This window comes from Amblyomma maculatum, chromosome 1 (assembly GCF_055883805.1).
Source record: "Amblyomma maculatum isolate TAMU_Amacu chromosome 1, ASM5588380v1, whole genome shotgun sequence".
In the NCBI taxonomy this organism is placed as follows: Eukaryota; Metazoa; Arthropoda; class Arachnida; order Ixodida; family Ixodidae; genus Amblyomma; species Amblyomma maculatum.
The window spans coordinates 78,611,684-78,634,289 of NC_139344.1; the positions used below are offsets into that span (position 1 = coordinate 78,611,684).

Below are 22,606 nucleotides of genomic sequence, written 5' to 3' on the forward strand. Positions count from 1 at the left end.
CAAATGTTACGTTGGAAATATGAAGATGTTTATTAGGTTAAATCTACATGATAACCTGGGTTCTTCGACTCAGTTGGATACCATAAACTTTTTACGCCAGAAGGCTATCCGTCATGGCTTCCCGCATTTTGCATGACCGAAATAAGCGCGCTTCATAGAGCCGGTCTGCCTCAAGGTGCTACGTATATGCGCCGAAAGTTTTTATTACTATCTTTATTGGCTGCTCGCAAACCCGTACAGTTTTCGCTGGTTTGCAATTTTCAATAGAAGAACGCGCACCGAGTTGTGAAACTCTAAGTTGCGATCACAACAATGTTCACGCTTCAGAGCGCAACTGCAGTCGAGATTCAGCGAGCAGCCGAGCACGCTTATTAAATGGCCACACAAAAAAGAAAGAAAATTACCAATAGCAGATGGAAACCTTTCATGAGAGAGGTTTATGCCATAGCCATAAATGTCGCTCCACTGTTGAGTTGACATTTCCAGCCCAGCTCGCTATCAGTGAGTGCCGCAACTTAACAATATCTTGCATAGCGCCTCAGCATGGGCACGATCATTGTTTTCATAGATTAGCTGCAGGTACTGTGTACAGTGAGAAAACAATGATGAAATCAAAAGTTTACACAGCTTGCTACTTCGCCGGACCTCTTCAGACTTCATCATCATGTTAATGAAGTTGCTCGTAAGCTGACAAAGCTTGATTACTTCCTTTGCGGGGTACATCAAGTCTCCATTGTCCTTGGTTTTCATCAACCTGTAACTGGTCCAGTTGACTCATATTTCCTGCAACAGGCTTTTGCACGACTGACATGTCGCCTCAAATCCATTACCAAATATCGCATAAATTAAGCAACAACCTTGTAGTGATAAACAAAACTTGGTGTTCTTAAATCTCCTGTAGAGCCTCGTTAGAGTACCCGCTTTTTGCTGCCTGCTTATTCACCGTATCCCGTAAGTGCTGCCTCTGTCGCACATCATTAGAATGCAGCCTTAAGCCACCGTATTATACGAAATAGCACCCTACACATAGCTATATAAAGCCCCTCTTTACTGAAGCCGTACGAACGTGCCCTATATGAGTATAGTGTACCTGACCTGGGATCTAAGGGTCCCACTTTCAATAATTCCCATTTCACCCTTACATCTTATTGGCTCTCTCTGATTTGGCAGCTCCTGCCACATTGAACATGTCATGTGTTCTCATTGCGCCAAAGGTGTATATCACCAACGAATGTGCCTCTTACCAGAAAGGTATTTTTCCGGCTTTCCGCCGACAGAGCGGGTGCCGGATTTTCTGCGGAACATGGCTTTTCATATATATATATATATATATATATATATATATATATATATATATATATATATATATATAAACGCTTCGTACCGTTTTCTGATATGTCCTCGCAACATAACCTGCGACAAAAGTTTCTGGTACTACCTCATCGGGTTCATCTGCTTCACAACCCATCGTTAAAAATCCTAGTTCATTGGCCAGCTCCCTGGTAACGAAATAGGTTAAACAACGTGACGGGAACATAGGAAAAGAGGACGACACAACTAGCGCGGTTGTGCCGTCCTCTTCTCCTGTGTTCCCGTTACGTAGCTTGCACTGTTAACCTATAATTAATCACCAACAAGTCTGCTTTCCCTTGTAGCAAATTCACTGGCAGGTGATAGGGCATTATGCTTCTGCATCTGGACTTTTAACCTCAGCGCCGCTTTCATTTCAGAGGAAGCGAGTGCATTTCCACTCCTCGCTACTGCCTTTGTCTGAAGCGAGCTCAGCAGATAAAATTTGAGGGTCTCTTAGATGTCTCTTAAGCGGAGGACGGCGAAAGCCTACCCTTGTCCTATCATTTGCCTCTCATCGTTTGCTACAGTTCGTCATTTCAAGTCGTCGTTTGATATATTGGTCGTTTCCCAGTCATGATGAGTCTGCCTGCGTAGTCATTGTAGCCCTTACCACTCATAACTAAGCAGGTTACTCATTTAGAATCAGCAGGGGTCATTACAGGTCATCCTTTCACATTTTGGTAATTTCGTAGTCATTAGCAGTAATGATGAGTCATGCCTAGCTATTATAGTCATTACCATACATCGCTAAGCACTTGTACTCCTTTCTAATCAATTGTGGTCATTACATGTCATAGTTTGATATACTGGTCATTACAAATCAGTTTAGTCATTGTTAACCAATATTAGTCATTAGCATTAGACATTACCTCTATCAATGTATATTTCTAACTTTTATTGATTACCTATCACCATCAATAATTTTCATTCTTAATCTCCGTCCTTGCACGTCCGCTTTTGCGACTGACACACCAGTGCACAGATGCGACGCACAGATTACAGCCACAGCTTCTGGGCACAGATTTTCGCTCCATGAGCTAGAACGGCTTTCGCCTTAAAAAACAAACGCATCCCGTCTCAACATTAACGTGCTTGCACACGCGCACACAGAAAAATTTGCGTTTACCACGCAGACACGAGGCGAACGCGTCCAGAAAGGAAGCAAACCGCGCGCTCAGAACCGGCGACCCCGGCGGCGACGGATGGAATGTATGGAAGGATGGAATAGAGAAGCCTCCCCTTTGAAACGGGGTGGTAACAGTAGCTATCATGCTCACTTTTCTTCCTATATCTTAATTATTGATTTAGATAGGTCAACTAAACCATCATTCTATTTATTAAATTTTTGTTTCTACATTACTAACCTTATGTCACTTCTCTGCTTTTAAGCCACCAATCTTCCAGTCGTTTTCTGCTAGTTTCCACCGACGGTTTATTCACCCGGCCACTGGTATCTCTAAACCCCAGAGCTTCAGGAGCAGTGACTGCGCCTGCATCAACTTCCGGATGGATACCATTACATTCGAGTATAATATGGTCAATTGTTTCACTGGAGTTACCACATACAGCACATGCGTCCTCTTCATTGTTAAATTTCTTTTTGTAGCTGCGTGTTCTAAGGCACCCTGATCTAGCTTCAAAAAGTAGGGCACTGCCTCTTGAGTTATCAAATAAATCTTCCTTCCTGATCTGCATTTTCCACTTTCGGTATAATTCCACACTCTGTTTTTTTCCATCGAATTTATCCAATTTTTACTTTCTGTGTTTTTCACCTGTTGCTTAATGCTCTTTATTTCTCCGTCCTTGTGACTAGCATAGTTACTAGTTAGTTTCCTAGTTCTTTTCCTCCATTGTGAGCCAACGCTTTTTAAGTACAGGTAATTAAATACTTTAGCTGCCCATCTATATCTGTTACTATCCAATTTCCTCAGGCGTTCCTCATATAATATTTTACTCTGAGCTTCCCGTACTTCCAAAGATGCCCAGCCCATATCTCCCTCTACCGCCTCATTTGTGGTTTTGCCGTGGGCACCTAGTGCTAATCGTCCAACGGCTCTCTGATTTATTTCTAATGTCGACTGTACCTATGATTTTAGGCACAAAACCGCATTTCCGAAAGTAAGTCTGGGTACCATAATTCCTTTCCAAATACCCCTCAAAACCTCATACCTGTTGTATCCCCACAATGCCCTATGCTTCATAATCCCGGCATTCCTTCGCCCTTTGGCCTGAAGTGATTGCTCATGCTTTCCAATGTATGCCAATCCTTCGTTTACCCATACCCCCAGATATTTATATTCTGCTACTCTGGGTATTTCATGGCCTTGTATTGTAAGACCCTGATCAGTTGAGCCGTCGAAAATCATCAGACCCGACTTAACTGGGCTAAAACGGAAGCCTAGAGCGTCCCCTTCGTCTCCGCAATAATTAACTAGAGTTTGCAAATCTTCCAGACTCTCAGCTAGCAACACAATATCGTCTGCATACATCAAACCGGGGAGGCGCTGCTCTACCGCCTTTCCACCTAATCTATATGACAGGTTAAAACCTAGGTTACTGTCTTGTATCCTCCGTTCCAGGTTTATCATATAAAGCATGAACAGCACCGGTGATAGAGGACAGCCTTGTCCTAATCATTTGCATACTTTGACATCCTCCGTACTTCTTATCCCTTCCCACGTAATTTCTACTTTGTTATACCGGTATATTTCCTGTAGGAACTCTATTATCTCATAACCGATACCTTCGTCTTTTAATAAGTTCCACAGTAGTTCCCTGTTTACGTTATAGTACGCCCCGTTTATGTCCAGGAAGGCCAAATACAAAGGCCTATTCTCCATTCTAGATATTTCGATGCATTGGGTAAGCACGAACAGGCTATCATCTAAGCGCCTACCATTTCTAAAGCCGTACTGAAGTTCTCCGAGTATCTTGTTACTTTCTGCCCATGCTTGCACCTTTAATTTCACCGCCTGCATGGCCAACCTGTACATAACAGATTTTATAGTAATCGGCCTGTCGGATTTTATGCGCATCCTTTCTCCTTTCCCTTTATAAATCAAATTCATTTTACTCTGCCATCAGCTACCCGGAATTCGCGTATTCTTTATGACTGTTTCCAGAGCTTTTAACAACGTTTCCTTACTTTTTGGACCAAGTTCATTAATCAGCTTGATCGGAATTCCATCTATTCCTGTAAATGTGTTTTTAGAAATAATGTTTTGTGCCTTTTTCCAGTTTAGATTGGTCATTTCTTAGCTGCTTTGTATTCTGCTACCTTTTGTTGCTTCCTGATTTGCGAAGATTACCCTATCGTCGCTCTTAAATTTGGGGACACAGCGCGGAACAAGACGCAACACAAGAAAACGAAGGTAGACAGGACGGAGCGCTGAACTGACAACTTTTTCCTCCGTCCTGTCTACCTTCGTTTTCTTGTGTTGCGTCTTGTTCCGCGCTGTGTTCCCAAATATGGATTTGAACCAACTAGCCCAACAGCAAGTGTCGCTCTTAAATGACTCGGCTATAATTGATGTAATGTAGTTCACTGCGTTGTCTCCCTTTAAACAATTTCCCTCGTTATCTTGAATTCGATCCTGCTTTCTTTGATTCTTCTTCCCTAGCCAGTTTATATGATTAAAGAATTTTCTTGCTCCGCCTCTAGAGGCATCGTGTATGTCAGCCATCCAGCGATCGGTGGACTGCCTTATTTTACTTCGGTCGAGGGCCTGTACCTCAAGTTCCTTTTGTCGATAGGATTCCCATTTTTTGTCGATTTCCTCCTGAGATACCTGTGCTTTCTTTGCCATTCGGTGTTCCCTTGAAGCAGCCCGTAGTTGTTCAATAGCTTCCCTGATTTCCTTATTCCACCAGCTCCGTGGCTTCCTCTTTCCATTCCAGCGGTTTGCTACTTTAACCTCCTTAATTTTCCTCCTTATGAGTAGTTATACCTGTTCATAATCCCAGTCTTCCATGGAGATTTTCTCTATTGCTTCCTCTATGTCTGCTGCTACCTGCGCTATTTGATCGTCGTTTAATTTTGCGTTTACTTTTTGTCTAAGTTCCATTTCTCTTTTCATCAAGGACCCCATCTGCAGACTAATACGTTTATGATCACTTCCCAGACTACACTCCCCTTCTTCGTCTATTTCCATTTTTGTGACCTTGCTATAAATTTCCTGCGACATTAGACAGCAGTCAATGGTCGTCTGCCTGTTGCGGAATTCCCACGTTATTTGGCCTTCACCCCCCCCCCCCCCCCACCTTTTGTTTCTCTATTTACTATAACTATATCGCGTCGCTCACAGAAATCTAGCATTAGCTTCCCGTTACAATCCGTGTATCCATCCAGATCATCGATGTGGCCGTTCATGTCCCCCAAGAGAATAATATTGGCCCCGTCTCCAAACTGGCTTATATCGTCACCGAGACATTCAACAAGATCCTTGTTTTCTTGCCTGCATTGGTGTCCTGTTCCTAAATAAACTACCCCTAGCCACGTCCTTATGCCGGCAATTGTTATTGATACCCAGATATGTTCTTTACAAGATGATTTAATTATTTGCCAATTTGTTCCCTGGTGTATCAACATACCTACCCCTCCACCCTTTTTTTCCGTTCTCGTTCTGTTGCACCCTTCCCAGACGTAGCCATCTATAAACAGCGGATCTTCTAGATCCCTGGGATGAGTCTCGCAAAGAGCGTACACACCTATTTGTCATCCTTCAACTGCTGTTCAATCTCTAGCCATTTTGCTCTTTTTCTACCTCCTTGCATGTTTATGTAGCTGATCCTAGTGCTAAATTTCTTTTTTGTACTTTTCTTTCTCGACCTCCTCCTTGCCAGTTTTTGGGGCTCAGCCTCTGTTATTACACTTTCTTCTGCTTCACTTCTAACTACCCCTGTGCACGGAGTCCTCGCGGACCCCCTAAAAAAGCTACAGCCCTGCCTGCCAGGCGCCAGCTGATCTCTGCTCCCACCCTTCTGTTAAAATGAATGCCATCTCGCTGAAAAGCCCTACCAAAACCTGCTTTATGCATCTCCCTGTTTACCTCAACCACTTCGAAACGCTTCTCCAGGCTTAACTTTCTTATGTCCTGATTAACTGTCACCACGTCCGTTTCCAGCTTTCCGTTCAATCCTAGCACCTCCGGTACTGTGCATACAACTATCTGCGCTTGCTGTGCTATCTCCCTGATATCGTCAACTCCGTTAGCTAAACTTTCCATCACTCCTGCAGCGTCATCATTTGGGACATCGTTTAGCCCCGCGGCTACTATCACCATACTGCGCTCTGCGGAACTTTTCAACAGCCAATTTTTACTCTCTTTCAGCACTGCCCTCATTGTGCTCCCTGGGAAGGCTCCCACTAACACTCGCTTATCACCCTTTACACGTTCCAAGATATCTCGCTCGCACCTGCTCATGTTAGAATCTCTGGCGATAAGCACCTGGGCCTTCTCTCTCCCTCTCCCAACTGTTGGCTCCTGCTTTCGGTTATTTGTTTCCTTTTCTCTGGGATTTTCATTCTTCCTTACTTCTTCCTTTTTTTCCTGCTTCTTTGTAGCTGCTTCTAAATAACTCTGTTGGTTAGGATCCACCTGACCTACTTTGCTTATGCCTTCCATGCCAGTGCTGGTCCCAGCCACGTTGCCCGCCCTGCAATGTTCGTCCTCGTTTCCAAGGACAAAATCCTCCTGACCTACTTTGCTTATGCCTTCCATGCCAATACTGGTCCCAGCCACGTGGCCCGCACTGGAATATTCGTCCTGGTTGGTTCCAAGGATAAAGTCGGCCATTTTTTTTCTATTTGAGGAAGCTGTCCAAACAGTTTCTGATTTTCTGTCCTTAACAAACGTACTTAATTTTCTAAATCATCCCCATGAGACACTAAACTGCCCCTTTCTTGATCAAATCTATCTAGGCGCGCACTCAGCACGCAACACCGACACAAAAAGTCGCTGCCTTCCGCTTCACCAACAGAGTCAAAGGGCGTTTTCTTGAGCTTAACCTGCGCCTCACACTGAGTACACTTTACCTTCTTTTGATTGCACATCTGAAGCATGTATCGACTTAACTATACCTATTACGAATTCTCAGAATATACAAACTGCCACAAGAAGACACAAGAAACGACTACCAAACACGCGTTAAAATCAATTCTGCGAATGCCAATAGCCTAGAAAAAAATTATTTATCTAAACAAAATAGTTAAAGAATGAAACGCTGAGAAAACCTAGCTGCCGCCACGAAAAACCAGGCCGCTAGGACAAAGAGCTAAAATCTATTCTTTAGGCTGCACCTTACCTTACTAGCTGAAAGCGAAATAAAGTTAATATAAGAAATAACTCATCTATTTGACGCTTCGGAAGCTCCCGCTGTCGCCAGTCAGTCCGTTTCCGGTAGCCACGTGCAATCGGACGTGCCCCCGAACAGTGGCGCCCTCAGCAGAAATAGCGGGCGCAACTGTAAACTCCTCAAGGACGCGCTTGCCCATAGACGGCGGCGCGACGCGGCAGGCCGCACCCAGTGCGCTTCCATCGAGCGGCCGTGGAAGCGCGCTCTCCCTCGAGACCGGGCTATCCGGGCGTGACCAACCGGGCCTAGTTCCTGCTCCTACCGCGTGCGGCGCGCCTAGCGGTATGAATAACTCAAGAGGCAGTGCCCTACTTTTTGAAGCTAGATCAGGGTGCCTTAGAACACGCAGCTACAAAAAGAAGTTTAACGATGGATCATGTGCTGTATATGGAAACTCCAGTGAAACAATTGACCATGTTATACTCGAATGCAATGGTATCCATCCTGAAGTTGATGCAGGCGCAATCACTGTTCCTGAAGCTCTGGGGTTTAGAGATAACAGTGGCCGGGTGAATAAACCGGCGGTGGAAACTAGCAAAAAACGGCTGGAAGATCGGTGGCTTAAAAGCAGAGAAGTGACATAATGTTAGTAATGTAGGAGCAAAATTTAATAAATAGAATGATGGTCTAGTTAACCATTCTAAATCAATAACTAAGATATATGGAGAAAAATGAGCATGATAGCTACTGCTACTACCCCGTTTCAAAGGGGACGCTCCTATATTCCATCCATCCATCCATTCAGAACGGCTTTAGAAATGGTAGGCGCTTAGATGAGAGCCTGTTCGTGCTTACCCAATGCATCGGAATATCTAGAGTGGAAAATAGACCTTTGTATTTGGCCCTCCTGGACATAAACGGGGCGTACGACAACGTAAACAGGGAACTCATGTGGGGCATATTAAAAGCAGAAGGTATCGGTTATGAGACAATAGAGTTTCTACAGGAAATATACCGGGATAACAAAGTAGATATTACGTGGGAAGGGATAAGAAGTACGGAAGATGTCAAAGTATGCAAAGGATTAAAACAGGCTGTCCTCTATCACCGCTGCTGTTCATGCTTTATATGATAAACCTGGAACGGAGGATACAAGACAGTAACTTAGGTTTTAACCTGTCATGTAGATTAGGTGGAAAGGCGGTAGAGCAGCGCCTCCCCGGTTTGATGTATGCAGACGATATTGTGCTGCTGGCTGAGAGCCTGGAAGATTTGCAAACTCTATTTAAGTATTGCGGAGACGAAGGGGACGCTCTAGGCTTCAGTTTTAGCACAGTTAAGTCGGGTCTGATGATTTACAACGGCTCAACTGATCAGGGTCTTAAAATACAAGTCCATGAAATACCCAGAGTAGCAGAATATAAATATCTGGGGGTATGGGTAAACGAAGGATTGACATACATTGGAAAGCATGAGCAATCACTTAAGGCCAAAGGGCGAAGGAATGCCGGGATAATGAAGCATAGGGCATTGTGGGGATACAACAGGTATGGGGTTTTGAGGGGTATTTGGAAAGGAATTATGGTACCCGGACTTACTTTCGGAAATGCGGTTTTGTGCCTAAAATCAGATGTACAGTCAACTTTAGAAATAAATCAAAGATCCGTTGGACGATTGGCACTATAGGTGCCCACGGCAATACTACAAATGAGGCGGTACAGGGAGATATGGGCTGGGCATCTTTCGAAGTACGGGAAGCTCGGAGTAAAATATTTTATGAGGAACGCCTGAGGAAATTGGATAGTAACAGATGGGCAGCTAAAGTATTTAAATAGCTGTACCTAAAAAGCGTTGACTCAAAATGGAAGAAAAGAACTAGGAAACTAACTAGTAAGTATGCTAGTCACAAGGACGGAGAAATAAAGAGCATCAAGCAACAGGTTAAAAACACAGAAGGTAAAAATTGGATCAATTCGATGAAAAAAAAAAAAAAAAACAGAGTGTGGAATTATACCAAAACTATAAAATGCAGATCAGGAAGGAAGATTTCTTTGATAACTCAAGAGGCAGTGCCCTACTTTTTGAAGCTAGATCAGGGTGCCTTAGAGCACGCAGCTACAAAAAGAAATTTAACAATTGAGATGACGCATGTGCTGTATGTGGTAACTCCAGTGAAACAATTGACCATATTATACTTGGATGTAATGGTATCCATCCTGAAGTTGATTCAGGCGCAATCACTGTTCCTGAAGCTCTGGGGTTTAGAGATACCAGTGGCCGGGCGAATAAACCGGCGGTGGAAACTAGCAAAAAACGGCTGGAAGATTGGTGGCTTAAAAGCAGAGAAGTGACATAATGTTAGTAATGTGGAAACAAAAATTTAATAAATAGAATGATAGTTTAGTTAACCAATCTAAATCAATAATTAAGATATAGGGAGAAAAATGAGCATGTTATAACTACTGCTACCACCCCGTTTCAGAGGGGACGCTCCTATATTCCATCCATCCATCCATCCATCCATCCATCCATCCATCCATCCATCCATCCATCCATCCATCCATCCATCCATCCATCCATCCATCCATCCATCCATCCATCCATCCATCCATCCATCCATCCATCCATCCATCCATCCATCCATCCATCCATCCATCCATCCATCCATCCATCCATCCATCCATCCATCCATCCATCCATCCATCCATCCATCCATCCATCCATCCATCCATCCATCCATCCATCCATCCATCCATCCATCCATCCATCCATCCATCCATCCATCCATCCATCCATCCATCCATCCATCCATCCATCCATCCATCCATCCATCCATCCATCCATCCATCCATCCATCCATCCATCCATCCATCCATCCATCCATCCATCCATCCATCCATCCATCCATCCATCCATCCATCCATCCATCCATCCATCCATCCATCCATCCATCCATCCATCCATCCATCCATCCATCCATCCATCCATCCATCCATCCATCCATCCATCCATCCATCCATCCATCCATCCATCCATCCATCCATCCATCCATCCATCCATCCATCCATCCATCCATCCATCCATCCATCCATCCATCCATCCATCCATCCATCCATCCATCCATCCATCCATCCATCCATCCATCCATCCATCCATCCATCCATCCATCCATCCATCCATCCATCCATCCATCCATCCATCCATCCATCCATCCATCCATCCATCCATCCATCCATCCATCCATCCATCCATCCATCCATCCATCCATCCATCCATCCATCCATCCATCCATCCATCCATCCATCCATCCATCCATCCATCCATCCATCCATCCATCCATCCATCCATCCATCCATCCATCCATCCATCCATCCATCCATCCATCCATCCATCCATCCATCCATCCATCCATCCATCCATCCATCCATCCATCCATCCATCCATCCATCCATCCATCCATCCATCCATCCATCCATCCATCCATCCATCCATCCATCCATCCATCCATCCGTCCGTCCGTCCGTCCGTCCGTCCATCCGTCCGTCCATCCATCCATCCATCCATCCGTCCGTCCGTCCGTCCGTCCGTCCGTCCGTCCGTCCGTCCGTCCGTCCGTCCGTCCGTCCGTCCGTCCGTCCAGGATGTGGGTGGGGCATTGGAGGGCAAAGACTTCGCTCTCCATATACATACAGACTCCGTCGATAAAAACTGTCCTGATTTCCTTGGGAAGATGTCTCGGAACAAGTGCTATATTCAAGGGCGAGCAGATGATATCAGTGATTTGACCTCATAGTTTATGATGGCTACGCAGTAATAATTTTCGTAGATAGTAATATGTCCGTGCATGGATATAAGTGGGTGTAAAAAAGAATATTGCACATACCTTGAACCTAAAACACACCAGGGCCATTGTGACAGGAACTACAACTTCGAAGTTCTTGTTCTCGTTCACCAGGGCTTCGAATTCTCTTGCGAGGTTAATTTGCTGCGCAGAAACATTCATCATATGATTATGCGAGAAGCGTGATCAGACGAGTTACGAAAATCTCACGCATGCTGTGCTGGTGCATGAGGTTCTAAATGCTTCGATTTATAACAGTGGTTCATCTAAAACTGTCACCAGTTTTTAAAATAAGCCTCTTTTTTTTTTCTAAGTTACAACACTTTTTCGGCACTGTATTGTCATCGGTGTTGTGCATTAGAATACAGCTATCATGTGCTAACAGCAGGCTAGATAACTAATACTGAATAGCTAAATGTTTAACTACTTGTTGTTCTTACTATTTACTGAGTGGCTTGTTGCCCACTGCAAGTAATATTAATAACAGTACATAGAATGTCGAAAATGCCGCCATGTGACGCGTGCTCATAGGCGCAACTCTCCGCGACCGCTCAGTTTTGGTTTTGCCTTGTGTGGTCCCGAAATTCCTCATGCTTCAGCGGCAACGTGAATGACAGTTTGGAAATTTAAAAACAGAAACGGTTATTACTGTGGGTTACGAGTCTCTAGATAAATAAGGACACTGCGCAGTATGGGTTAAAATTTTAATCATTCAGAATAATATGAGTTAACGAGCTTGCTAGGTAGCATGTCTTCGCTGAATTCTGGCGCACTGTGCTAATAATAATGCTGTGCCGAAAAATCGCATTTCTATAGCTTGATTTTAAAAAAAAAAACTTACTAAGAGTACTAAGTAAAACACACTATATTCGATACCCTTGGACGTGCGCACATTCAGTTAAAATTTCGCATGACATGCACGAACACAATGATATGTACATAGGTAGAGTACTTCAATGATATAGCATGGCACTGTCAGAATACCATACAAAAATTTCTACAAATTCGGTCAATAACTTCAGAGTGGTCTGTTGCTCTCTAATTAAATGACCTCAGAAAGGGGCTCAGAAAAGGGCTATCAAATGCGTGCGTCATGTAGAGGAAATACAACTCAGTGTACATGCATACTGCATGCAGTTTGTCAACAAGTGAGCTGATGATTTACATGATATTTCATAAAATTCCCGCTTTCGCGCCGCCGGCGATCCGCGCGATGCAGGGCGTTCGCCCTAGTTCCTGCACATTGCATCGCCTCGAGCATATTACTTCAGCTGTAGAGGGCTATTAGTGGTTCCCAAAGAAGTGGAGTTTTCGTTCAGCCATGCAGGGGACCACGCTGCGTCTCCCTTTCCACTCTTCTCATTTTTTCTTTTTTTTTAGGTCTGACGAGGGGGCAAACGGCAATAAAAGTAAACCACGTTGTTATAATAATATACCGTGAGTAAACGACCGAGCCGGGTTGGCTGGCGACGCTTACGCTGGCGAAGGTCTGTACAGCCGGTGTCTGAGTTGAGAGGGAAGAAACGTAGGCCGTCTTCAGTTGCCATGTGTACCTCTGGTGCTACCCGATCTTTTTGCAATTCGAACGAGTTACTGAATAACCGGGTAAAGCAGAATTTTCTCCCGGTTTCCTAAAAAAAAAAAAAAAAAAAACCTTCCCGCGGAACCACTCTAAATTGTGAGCCTTACAGGATTCATTCCACAAACGGCTGGTGTATTTAGGCTGTTACCAAATTTAGATACGCGGAAAGCAGCCAGCCAGGACGACCTTCCAAATGTATACTTAAGGTGGCGGTCCCGCTCCAGCGGTGAAGAGACGACATTTTTGGTGATATTCATACGTCTACTGTGCCTCACTCGTTTAGTTTATAAATGTGATTTTAATTTCGTCGTAAAGCTGATTTTCTCTGCTTTTGAATGGTGCATTTGGTATATAAATAGCTGCAAATATGTTTAAGTTGTAAAGAAAAACACAAAGGTAAGAAACGGCTTTTCAGCTCTATTTGTCTCAGGAAATGCAAAATTGTGCGAAACTTTTTGCACCTAGAAAAAAACCGTTCGAGGTGATTTGAGATTAGATGCTAATGAACAAAGTTAAGCATTTTTATCAGCGTGTATCGCATAGTTTATTAGCCACGCGCCTTTGAAAAGTGTACAAAACAGGTAATTATATACACAATAACTTTCAAGATATGCATTGCGCTGCGGAGATTTTTGGCACAGTTGGATGTTATGCAGGGTTTGCTTTTTCCTGGAAATATCGTCTGTCTGCTTCATTTAGTGTAAAAGTTATTTATGATCAAAGTTGGGCGTTTTTTGTAAAATGGCTAAAAGAAAATGCTAAACTCTTCAAGTAAGAAGCTTTTAGCGGTGCTGAGGTTTCGCGTGGAAAAGCTCTACACTTCGCTGTCAGAGGATAAGCATCGGTTTTGCTCTACGACATCCGAGGAATGTGCACGGTCAGGGTGATTGCAGTTAATTTTTTCGTGGTTCTCTTGAAGCGCGCGAGCTCTTTAAGCCCGTTTGAAATGCTCCATGGCTTGTTTTTTTTCTGGCGAACGTAACTTAACGTTTCAGGCTTTCGTTCCTTTATTCAAGTGGTAAAAATTATCAACTACAAAGTCTACAAAAAACAAATAATAATGAAATAGCAGAGCCACGTGCGATGGATGGATGGATGAATGGGATTTAGGAGCGTCCCCTTTGAAACGGGGTGGTAGCAGTAGCTATCATGCTCATTTTTCTTCCTATATCTTCATTACTGATTTAGAAAGGGTAACTAAACCATCATTCTATTTATTTAATTTTTGTTTCCACATTACTAACATTATGTCACTTCTCTGCTTTTAAGCCACCAATCTTCCAGTCGTTTTTTGCTAGTTTCCACCGCCGGTTTATTCGCCCGGCCACTGGTATCTCTAAACCCCAGAGCTTCAGGAACAGTGATTGCGCCTGAATCAACTTCCGGATGGATACCATTACATTCAAGCATAATATGGTCAATTGTTTCACTGGAGTTACCACATACAGCACATGCGTCATCTCAATTGTTAAATTTCTTTTTGTAGCTGCGTGCTCTAAGGCACCCTGATCTAGATTCAAAAAGTAGGGCACTGCCTCTTGAGTTATCAAAGAAAGCTTCCTTCCTGATCTGCATTTTCCACTTTCGGTATAATTCCACACCCTGTTTCTTTTCCATCGAATTTATCCAATTTTTACCTTCTGTGTTTTCACCTGTTGCTTAACGCTCTTTATTTCTCCGTCCTTGTGACCAGCATACTTACTAGTTAGTTTCCTAGTTCTTTTCCTCCATTGTGAGTCAACGCTTTTTAAGTACAGGTATTTAAATACTTTAACTGCCCATCTGTTACTGTAATTAAATGCGATAAATGTAGTAGGTAGCGCCATCTATGAAAAGTATGTGGACTAACGATGTCGCAGTTGAGTAAAATTACGAACTTGGCGCTACAAAAATCCTGAATCGAGGGGGGGGGGGGGGGGGTAGGGGGCATTTATGAGAGGGTATTATGTTTCTACTACGTTTTCTCTCTGCCCAAATTTCCTTTCCATTGGGCGAGGGAGGTAAACACTGGTGGGTCGGGTCGAGTGGTTGAGTCGAACTATTGTGCAGGGGTGGGTTGACTAGGCGTGGGACGCCGCACCATGGATTTGTCATGGAGGGGGACTGTGGAACAATAGCTGGTGTATTGTGCCTGTCTTCCCCTCTGTGACTAATCAAGTCTGGTGACCTCTGCACATGGACCTTTTTTCTATAGCCCACCCTTCTTGAGGGCATCAGCGGAAGTACTATTGACAGGACGGGTTGCCAAGAATGTGTGCACAAATTCATTCCTAGTAGTGGGGTGAGCTTATCTTCCAAACGGTAGAGTGTTGGGCTGGTGTTGTCTAGCCGGTGCGGAGACGCGTGAGTCACCTGTGAACATACGTTGATACACTACCCCACTTCCCTCCCCTGTTAAACCATGAAAATGACAACAGGAAGCTGTCGAACCTGGCCGCGTCTTCTCTGTTGAGGCAAGCTGCGGGATGCGGGGAGAATATAATGCGTGCATTCCTAAGGGCTAGAAGATTCTAGTACTGCCCGCAATTATTGTGCAGCAGTTTGTGGCGTTGATGAAGCGAGGGTCGTCGTTTCCCGGAAAAGGATGTGCAGCGCAGTCCTCCTTATTTTCGCGTGGCATCCCGGCGAAAATGGTGTCCGAGGACGCTTCACGCATGCGCAGTCGAGCTACTTGAAAAAGAAAAAGGTCCATGGACAGTGTACACTTGGTTGCTTTGTGATTTATCATCTCCCATTCAGTATGACCTTGGAAGACAGTTGGGCTAGTTGGTGTGTATTCGTTAATGACTGCGATATTGCAACTAGCGTGGAAAAACACGAACAGCGACAAATGGTACCGACGGGATAGTACGCTAGTGTTCCGTCGGTGCCTTTTGTCGCTGTCCTTTGTGTTTTTCCACGCTAGTTGCAATGTCGCAGTCATTCACTCCCATTGCTACTGTTCCCAAGGACGCGGGATCGAATCCCGGCCTCGGCGGCAGCTTTTCGATGGAGGCGAAAAGCAAGGCACCCGTGTGCTGTGCGATGTCAGTGCACGTTAAAGAACCCCAGGTGGTCGAAATTTTCGGAGTCCTCCACTACGGCGTCTCTCATAGCCTGAGTTGCTTTGGGATGTTAAACCCCACAAACCAACCAACCATTCAGTTTGTCATACTGTTTGTGTGCCGAAACACCGCCAGAGCTGTCGCGCGTGCAGCTGAGGTGCGCCCCGGCTACAGTCAACACTGTACCCCGGCGAACGAAACGTGCTTCTTGTCCAGTACAAGTAGTGGCTTTCGTTACTCGTTTTTAGTTTTTTTTTTTTAGTAACACACATGGTTTATGCTTGTGTTGTTTGGCAAAAGCAGGCATTTCGTAACTCATGGGGCTGCCTCGCAAGAGAAGCGAATAACCGCTAACACGGGGAACCGACGAACAGAGGAGGCCTATTCCTTTCCACAGAAACGACTAAGCGGAATCAGCAATTCAAAGAACAGTTCTACGATAATTTCAACCTACCAGCTAGGGATATAAAGAGACAACACAGAATCTCTCTGCATTCTTATTATCGAGTCAGTCTTACACTGAAAGTGAGGCGTTGAAGTCTTGCGCGTTAGAGGGTCGGTATCATGCAAACCCTCGAAGGAAAACTCAAATTTCATGCTATGGAATTAAGAAATGAGGAGAAGAGGTTGTTACGTGCCACACAAATTTATTGCATATGAAGATTTTACGAGTTCACAACAAAGATAAAAATGGTAACAGAAATGCTAAAATTCTGCTTCGCTCTGCACACATAATAAAGAATGCATCGGATGCTAAACTCTGGTATCGGCCCACTACATTGCTGTTTGCTTATTTCCCACATTTTAGGCAGGACAGGAAAAAATGTTATAAAAGTGTGAATAAACTTTACTTTGACTTTGCCGCCTCAGTCCCGTTCAATCATCGCCGAGTACTCATGCAAGATAGTCCAGCCGAGGGAAGAAAAAAAAAATAGTTGGCAGGGCCGCAGCAACTAAAATGACCTCACCTCTCTCCTTTGTTCTCAACGTGTGTTCTGCACTTCCGCTTTCTTTTGGACGGGCTTGTTTATTTTATTTGTGCGCTTTTTTCACTACACTTACTACCTTCATTGTTTCCCTGATTGACAAAGAAACGTTAGCGCTCAGAAACAGCGGTCCAATGTACTTCACCGTGCCCGTCATGTTTCGTGAGGCTGGAAACAAGGACATCGGTCTCGGTGACTCTTTGCAGTGTACCTGTTGGGTCGACAATTATCAAAAGCATCGTTTTTATAGGCTTGCCATCACCACGTGCGCAGAGGTGGTGTTGCTGCTTCCGTTCCTGCGCCTTCGTCGTTTCTACTGCTTTTTTTTTTATTATTATTTTCCTTTCGAAGCCTCGCTGCAGTGCTTGTGCCATGTTCCATTGCATTTAGTTTATCTACAACAGTACCAGTGGAGGAGAAAGTGTGCTGGCCACTCGTGTCTTTCATGTTCGCCGACTACATTTTGTTGCAACAGAAACTACGCGTCTTGAGGAGCATTTGTCCTCGCAGTCAAACTCTATCCCCCCCCCCATACACACACACACGGACGACGTGCGCGCGCGTGTGAATAAATAAAATGAGGACTCCGTGGAGCATCGAATTGGAAGAGGGGAAGAGGACACCATCATAGGCGCCTATAAAACTGGCCCCGTTCGGTCCTTTCTTCTGGCAACGTTCCTTTACAACCCCCCTCTCCCCTTCTCCCATTTCCCACATAGTTTAGGGTGTATCCGCCTCTTCAGTGCCGAAGTGAACATGAATACATGCTAGCATACTGCGCAGTACATAGCCTCTTGGTGAATTTCATGTCTCTTTCGCAATATCAATTCATCTCAAAAGGAAAAAAATGAAATTGGCATCATTCACTTATCTACACATTGCAACTTATAACTAGTTTCCAAGGTTGGACCCCCCCCCCCCCCCCCCCCAAATGAGCACTAACTAAAAATAAACAAGGACGACTGTTTACTGAAATTCAGCTAATTATAGCTATATTATGATATATGTAATAACGTTTGATAAAACAAATTTTTTGTTGACCACAAGAGCTGGCAGTTTACACTTAAGTCGAGGAGTGTTCGGGTCCCTACTATATCAATGGCATCAAGAATAGGGAGCTTTGGAATAGGGGGCCCCTACTGCTTAGTGGGATAGGGTAATAGAGCGTGGACAATGCGCACGCGCCGAGTATTGCGATGAATAGGCGAGGGGTGCAGTAATTATACTGGGCACACCTACTTGCACGCCGCTATTACCTTATCTCCCTAACCGATAGGGTCTCCGTATTCTAAAGCTCATGATTACGTGATTGCACAGCGAGAGGATCAAAGAGCACAAGACAGGCACTGCCTTCAAGTCAACTAAGGGTCATTGTCGAAGCCTACAGAAATGTATGCATGAGACAAAAACAAATAATTTGCAATATGCCGCCACTTTCCCCCTTTTGGCATCCGCTTTTCCTTTTCACTGGTACTAAATTTGCACTGTGATCATATTGACATCCTGTTTTATTTGTTTTTAGGCGGGCTAGCGTACTGCAGTCAAAGCCACCTAGACTTCTGCAGTGCAGTCCAACCCCCTCACGCACTACGGGGAGGAATAATCGGGTTCGTGGCTCTACAGCGCAAACTATACTTCGTCTCACAAGATGTTTGCCGCACTGCGAGAAGCAGATGCACTCCGGTCCAATCAGGATCACGAACACTACAATAGGCAATTGTGCTCCTACGCGCCGCTCGCCCCCAAAATTGGCGGGGGTGACAGTCATCATTATCATCATCATCAGCCTGATTATGCCCACTGCAGGGCGAAGGCCTCTCCCATATTTCTCCACTTAACCCGATTCTGTGCTAGCTGCATCCACTTGACCCCTGCGAACTTCTTAATCTCATCCGCCCACCTAACTTTCTGCCGCCCCCTGCTACGCTTTCCTTCCCTTGGAATCCAGTTTGTTACCCTCAGCGACCATCGGTTATCCTCTCTTCGCACTACATGTCCTGCCCATGTCCATTTCTTCTTCTTAATTTCCACTAGAATGTCGGTAACTTGAGTTATTTCTCTGACCCAATCTGCACGCTTCCTATCTCTTAGTGTTACCCCTACCATTTTTCGTTCCATAGCCCTCTGAGTTGTCCTCAACTTAAGTAGAACTCTCTTGGTTAGCCTCCACGTTTCAGCCCCATAGGTGAGTACAGGCAAGACGCAACTGTTGTATACTTTCCTCTTGAGCGATACCGGTAAGTATGAGCACAATTCTCCATTATAGAGCGCAGGGGGGAGAGGTACTTAGAAGCACAATTGCAAGGGCTCCTCTGCCTTTCCCAGTGCTGAAATTATATTGCGAGATCAAGTATAGGCAGGAGCTGTAAGAAGCACATGTTGTAAGCTGCTAGGACGCAAGATTTAAAAACATTATTTCTTCTTTTGAACACACTGTCGATCCTGCTCCCAGCAGAACGCGGCTTCAGGCATGGCTTCTCTACGATAGCCCAGTTTGTAGAAACCGTTTATGATTTTGCCTTAGCTATTAAAGATTGCAGTCAAATTGATGCAATACTCCTCAATTTCACCAAAGCATTCGATAAAATCTCGCGCTCTAAATTTATGATAAAACTACGGGACATATTAAAAAATAACCTTCTTTGTGATTGGATACTTGGATACAACCAGATACCTATATCACCTCGAATCAGAAATGTCAGTTGCATCAGATGTTCCACGGGGCTCTGTACTGAGCCCTTTGCTCTTCTTGCTCTTCATAAATGATATCGTTGATGGACTAAAATGCCAGGTCAGACTCTTCGCGGACGATTGTATCTTATATAATATTATTAACTCCGAGGATGGCAAGGTAGAACTTAACACGGAATTAGGCTATTGGTCTGGTGTGACACATGGCAGATGTCGGTCAAATAAAAAAAAATGTTATCATGTGGGTGACTAAAAAAGTAACCGCTCATCTTTCAGCGCTTACTCGTTGGGGCACAGCTTGAACGTTTTACCGAGCACAAATATTTTGTATTACATTTTACGAGCAATCTGTACTGGGACCACCATATCTGCATTATTACAAACAGTGCAGTGGGTAAACACTTTCTAAAACGAGCTCTCCGACACGCCTCCTGTAGCACAAAGATTTTGGCATATAAATTTCTTATACTTCGAATCATTCAATGTGCGAATTCAAATGCTCCATGTTTGGAACCTATGAGGTATTTAAATAAATAAACAAATAAATAAACAAACAAACAAACAAATAAATAAATAAATAAATAAATAAATAAATAAATAAATAAATAAATAAATAAATAAATAAATAAATAAATAAATAAATAAATAAATAAATAAGAAAGGTACGCGCGGCAGTGGAACCCTCGGCGTGGGCACGTTACCGCGGTGATATATCAGGTTGTCGCCATTTCGCCGGAGCATATGCGGCACATGCTGAGCCAGCATAAACCTTATTGACAAAGACGTCTTGAGAGCGGCCCCGCCGGAGTGGCGCAGTGGTTACGACGCTCTACTACTCTGTTCAATGATGCCGGATTAAATCACGGCCTCGACGGCCGCTTTCCGATTGAGGCGAGAAGCAAGGCGTCCGTGTGCTGTGCGATGTCAGTGCACGTTAAAGAACCCCAGGTGGTCGTAATTCCTTTTAGTTTCGCTACAGCTAACTGTAGTTTGGGTCGACGATCTGGACTATGACTGGTGTGAATGGGAAACTGGAAACAAAAACGTCAGGGGCGAGTGGCGCGCCACGTGTCGGGGCAGCGCCGCACATTGCGAGGAGGGGTTCTTCTGTGTTTGCCGTTTATGAAGTGCATGCCGGGATTTATCGCTCACGGCCAACGCCGCCGACGACACCGGCTTTTCTGCGACACGAGCTCCTTAACGCTACCGCGTTAAAACGAAAAAAGCAAGTAATATACGATGGGTAGCCGTTTCAACCAACGCGTTGTCACGTCTGGGGATATCCCCGTCGAGACGCGAAGCCGGGAAGCGATGCGCATGTCACACATACGTTTGCACTGCTCTGAAAGCACCTTCGTGGTCCGCAAGCTCTCCATGAAGCAAAGAGCGGACACCTCTTTCACCGGCTTCCAAACGTAACTGGGTGCGAAAAAGTGCTAATGTAGCTTTCACCCCATAGCCTCTTTCGTTTTGTCACAAAAAAAAAAAAAAAAAAATATCGAAGGATCGCCGTGGTTGCAAAGTTCCTAGGCTAGCAGGTGCGCGTGCTGTCTGCTGGGAGATGAGGGGATTGAAGAGCGGAAGAGAAAAGGGACGAGGAGTATAGTCACAATTTATCGCTCAAGCCGGTTGATGTCAGATAAAAAATAAAAATAAAAAACAGTGTCTTGTACGTCTTGACTATTGTGGCCATGGATCGAGGATCTTATCCGTCGTTAAAAGGCGAGGATCGAGACGGTCCAGCGCACAACGCAACTTGTTTTTCACTCACAAAAGCAGGGCATTCACACAGGAGATGCTCAACGCAGCTCGATAAGCTATCCAGCTATGGATTTCACAGCATAAACTTCAGTTTTTTTATCACAATTAACTGAGCCAATTAACACCTACAATTTATACAATGAAATTGTACTTGACAAAAGCTATCCAACGATACATGACTTGGCGATGTACCGTAAAGTTCAACTTTAATCACAAATAACTGATTAAGTGTATTTAATTAAGGCGCGTAATTAGTAGAGTAAGTAATGCTGTCATGCACTAGTTCACCATAGCACAGAAAACTAAGCGAGACATGTCGATAGGCGGGCTAAGTCCTAGTTTGACTTTGGCTCAGCTTGAAAGTCATCCGGAAATACCGAAGCGTTCTTCGGAGTTGTACCTGCAGTAGTAGAGCTGTAACGCAGTTCCGACAAAAGATCAGCGGATATACGTTTCGTCGTGGTGCACTCGTACGCATCGCGAGTAATAATGCATTCGTGAGCAACTTCCCGTTGGATACATGCACTTGTTCACAATTACAGGAAATGCTACCATTGCAAAAAAAAAAAAAAAAAATCAAAATTGAAAATTTATGTTCTGCGACAAATATTCTAAGAATGCCTTGACCTCCAGCCGTCTGCCTTATTGATATTTGTGCGGGTGTTTAAAAAGAAATAAATGGTAGAAAATATTTTTGAAATATCGTACTGAAATTTTGTGAGTAGCTATAATTTCACTTCTAATATGCTGAAAAAGCTTCGTGCAAATTCACTGAGAAATTAAAAAAAAAAAAAAATCTGAAAGCCGCGTCTGTTTTGACTAAAGTATTCTAGTTCACTATAGTTGTGACCCTTACCGGCTCGAAGGTGCCCACACCATAATTAGACCCCCCTCCCTCCTACCACCACCCCACACACACACACACAAAAAGTGAGCAAACACCGCGGAAAGCTTTTTTTTTTTTTTTTTTCGATGGCATACTCTTTCTAGCAGCCGGAAGAGCACAGCAAAGAAAACAAAAATATTGCTGTTTAACGCGGCTAACGTTCGAAAG

At 44.2% G+C, this 22,606-nt stretch overlaps 1 protein-coding gene across 1 annotated transcript in view; it reads right to left on the reverse strand.

The window, feature by feature from the left end:
• The window catches only part of LOC146202866 (aromatic-L-amino-acid decarboxylase-like), a 93,350-nt gene that overhangs the window by 46,142 nt on the left and 24,602 nt on the right, over positions 1 to 22,606 (reverse strand). The window contains exon 11 of the mRNA XM_084588397.1: positions 11,531 to 11,632. Within this exon, the coding sequence (XP_084444523.1) occupies positions 11,531 to 11,632 (102 nt within the window). The remainder of the gene's footprint in view (positions 1 to 11,530; positions 11,633 to 22,606) is intronic.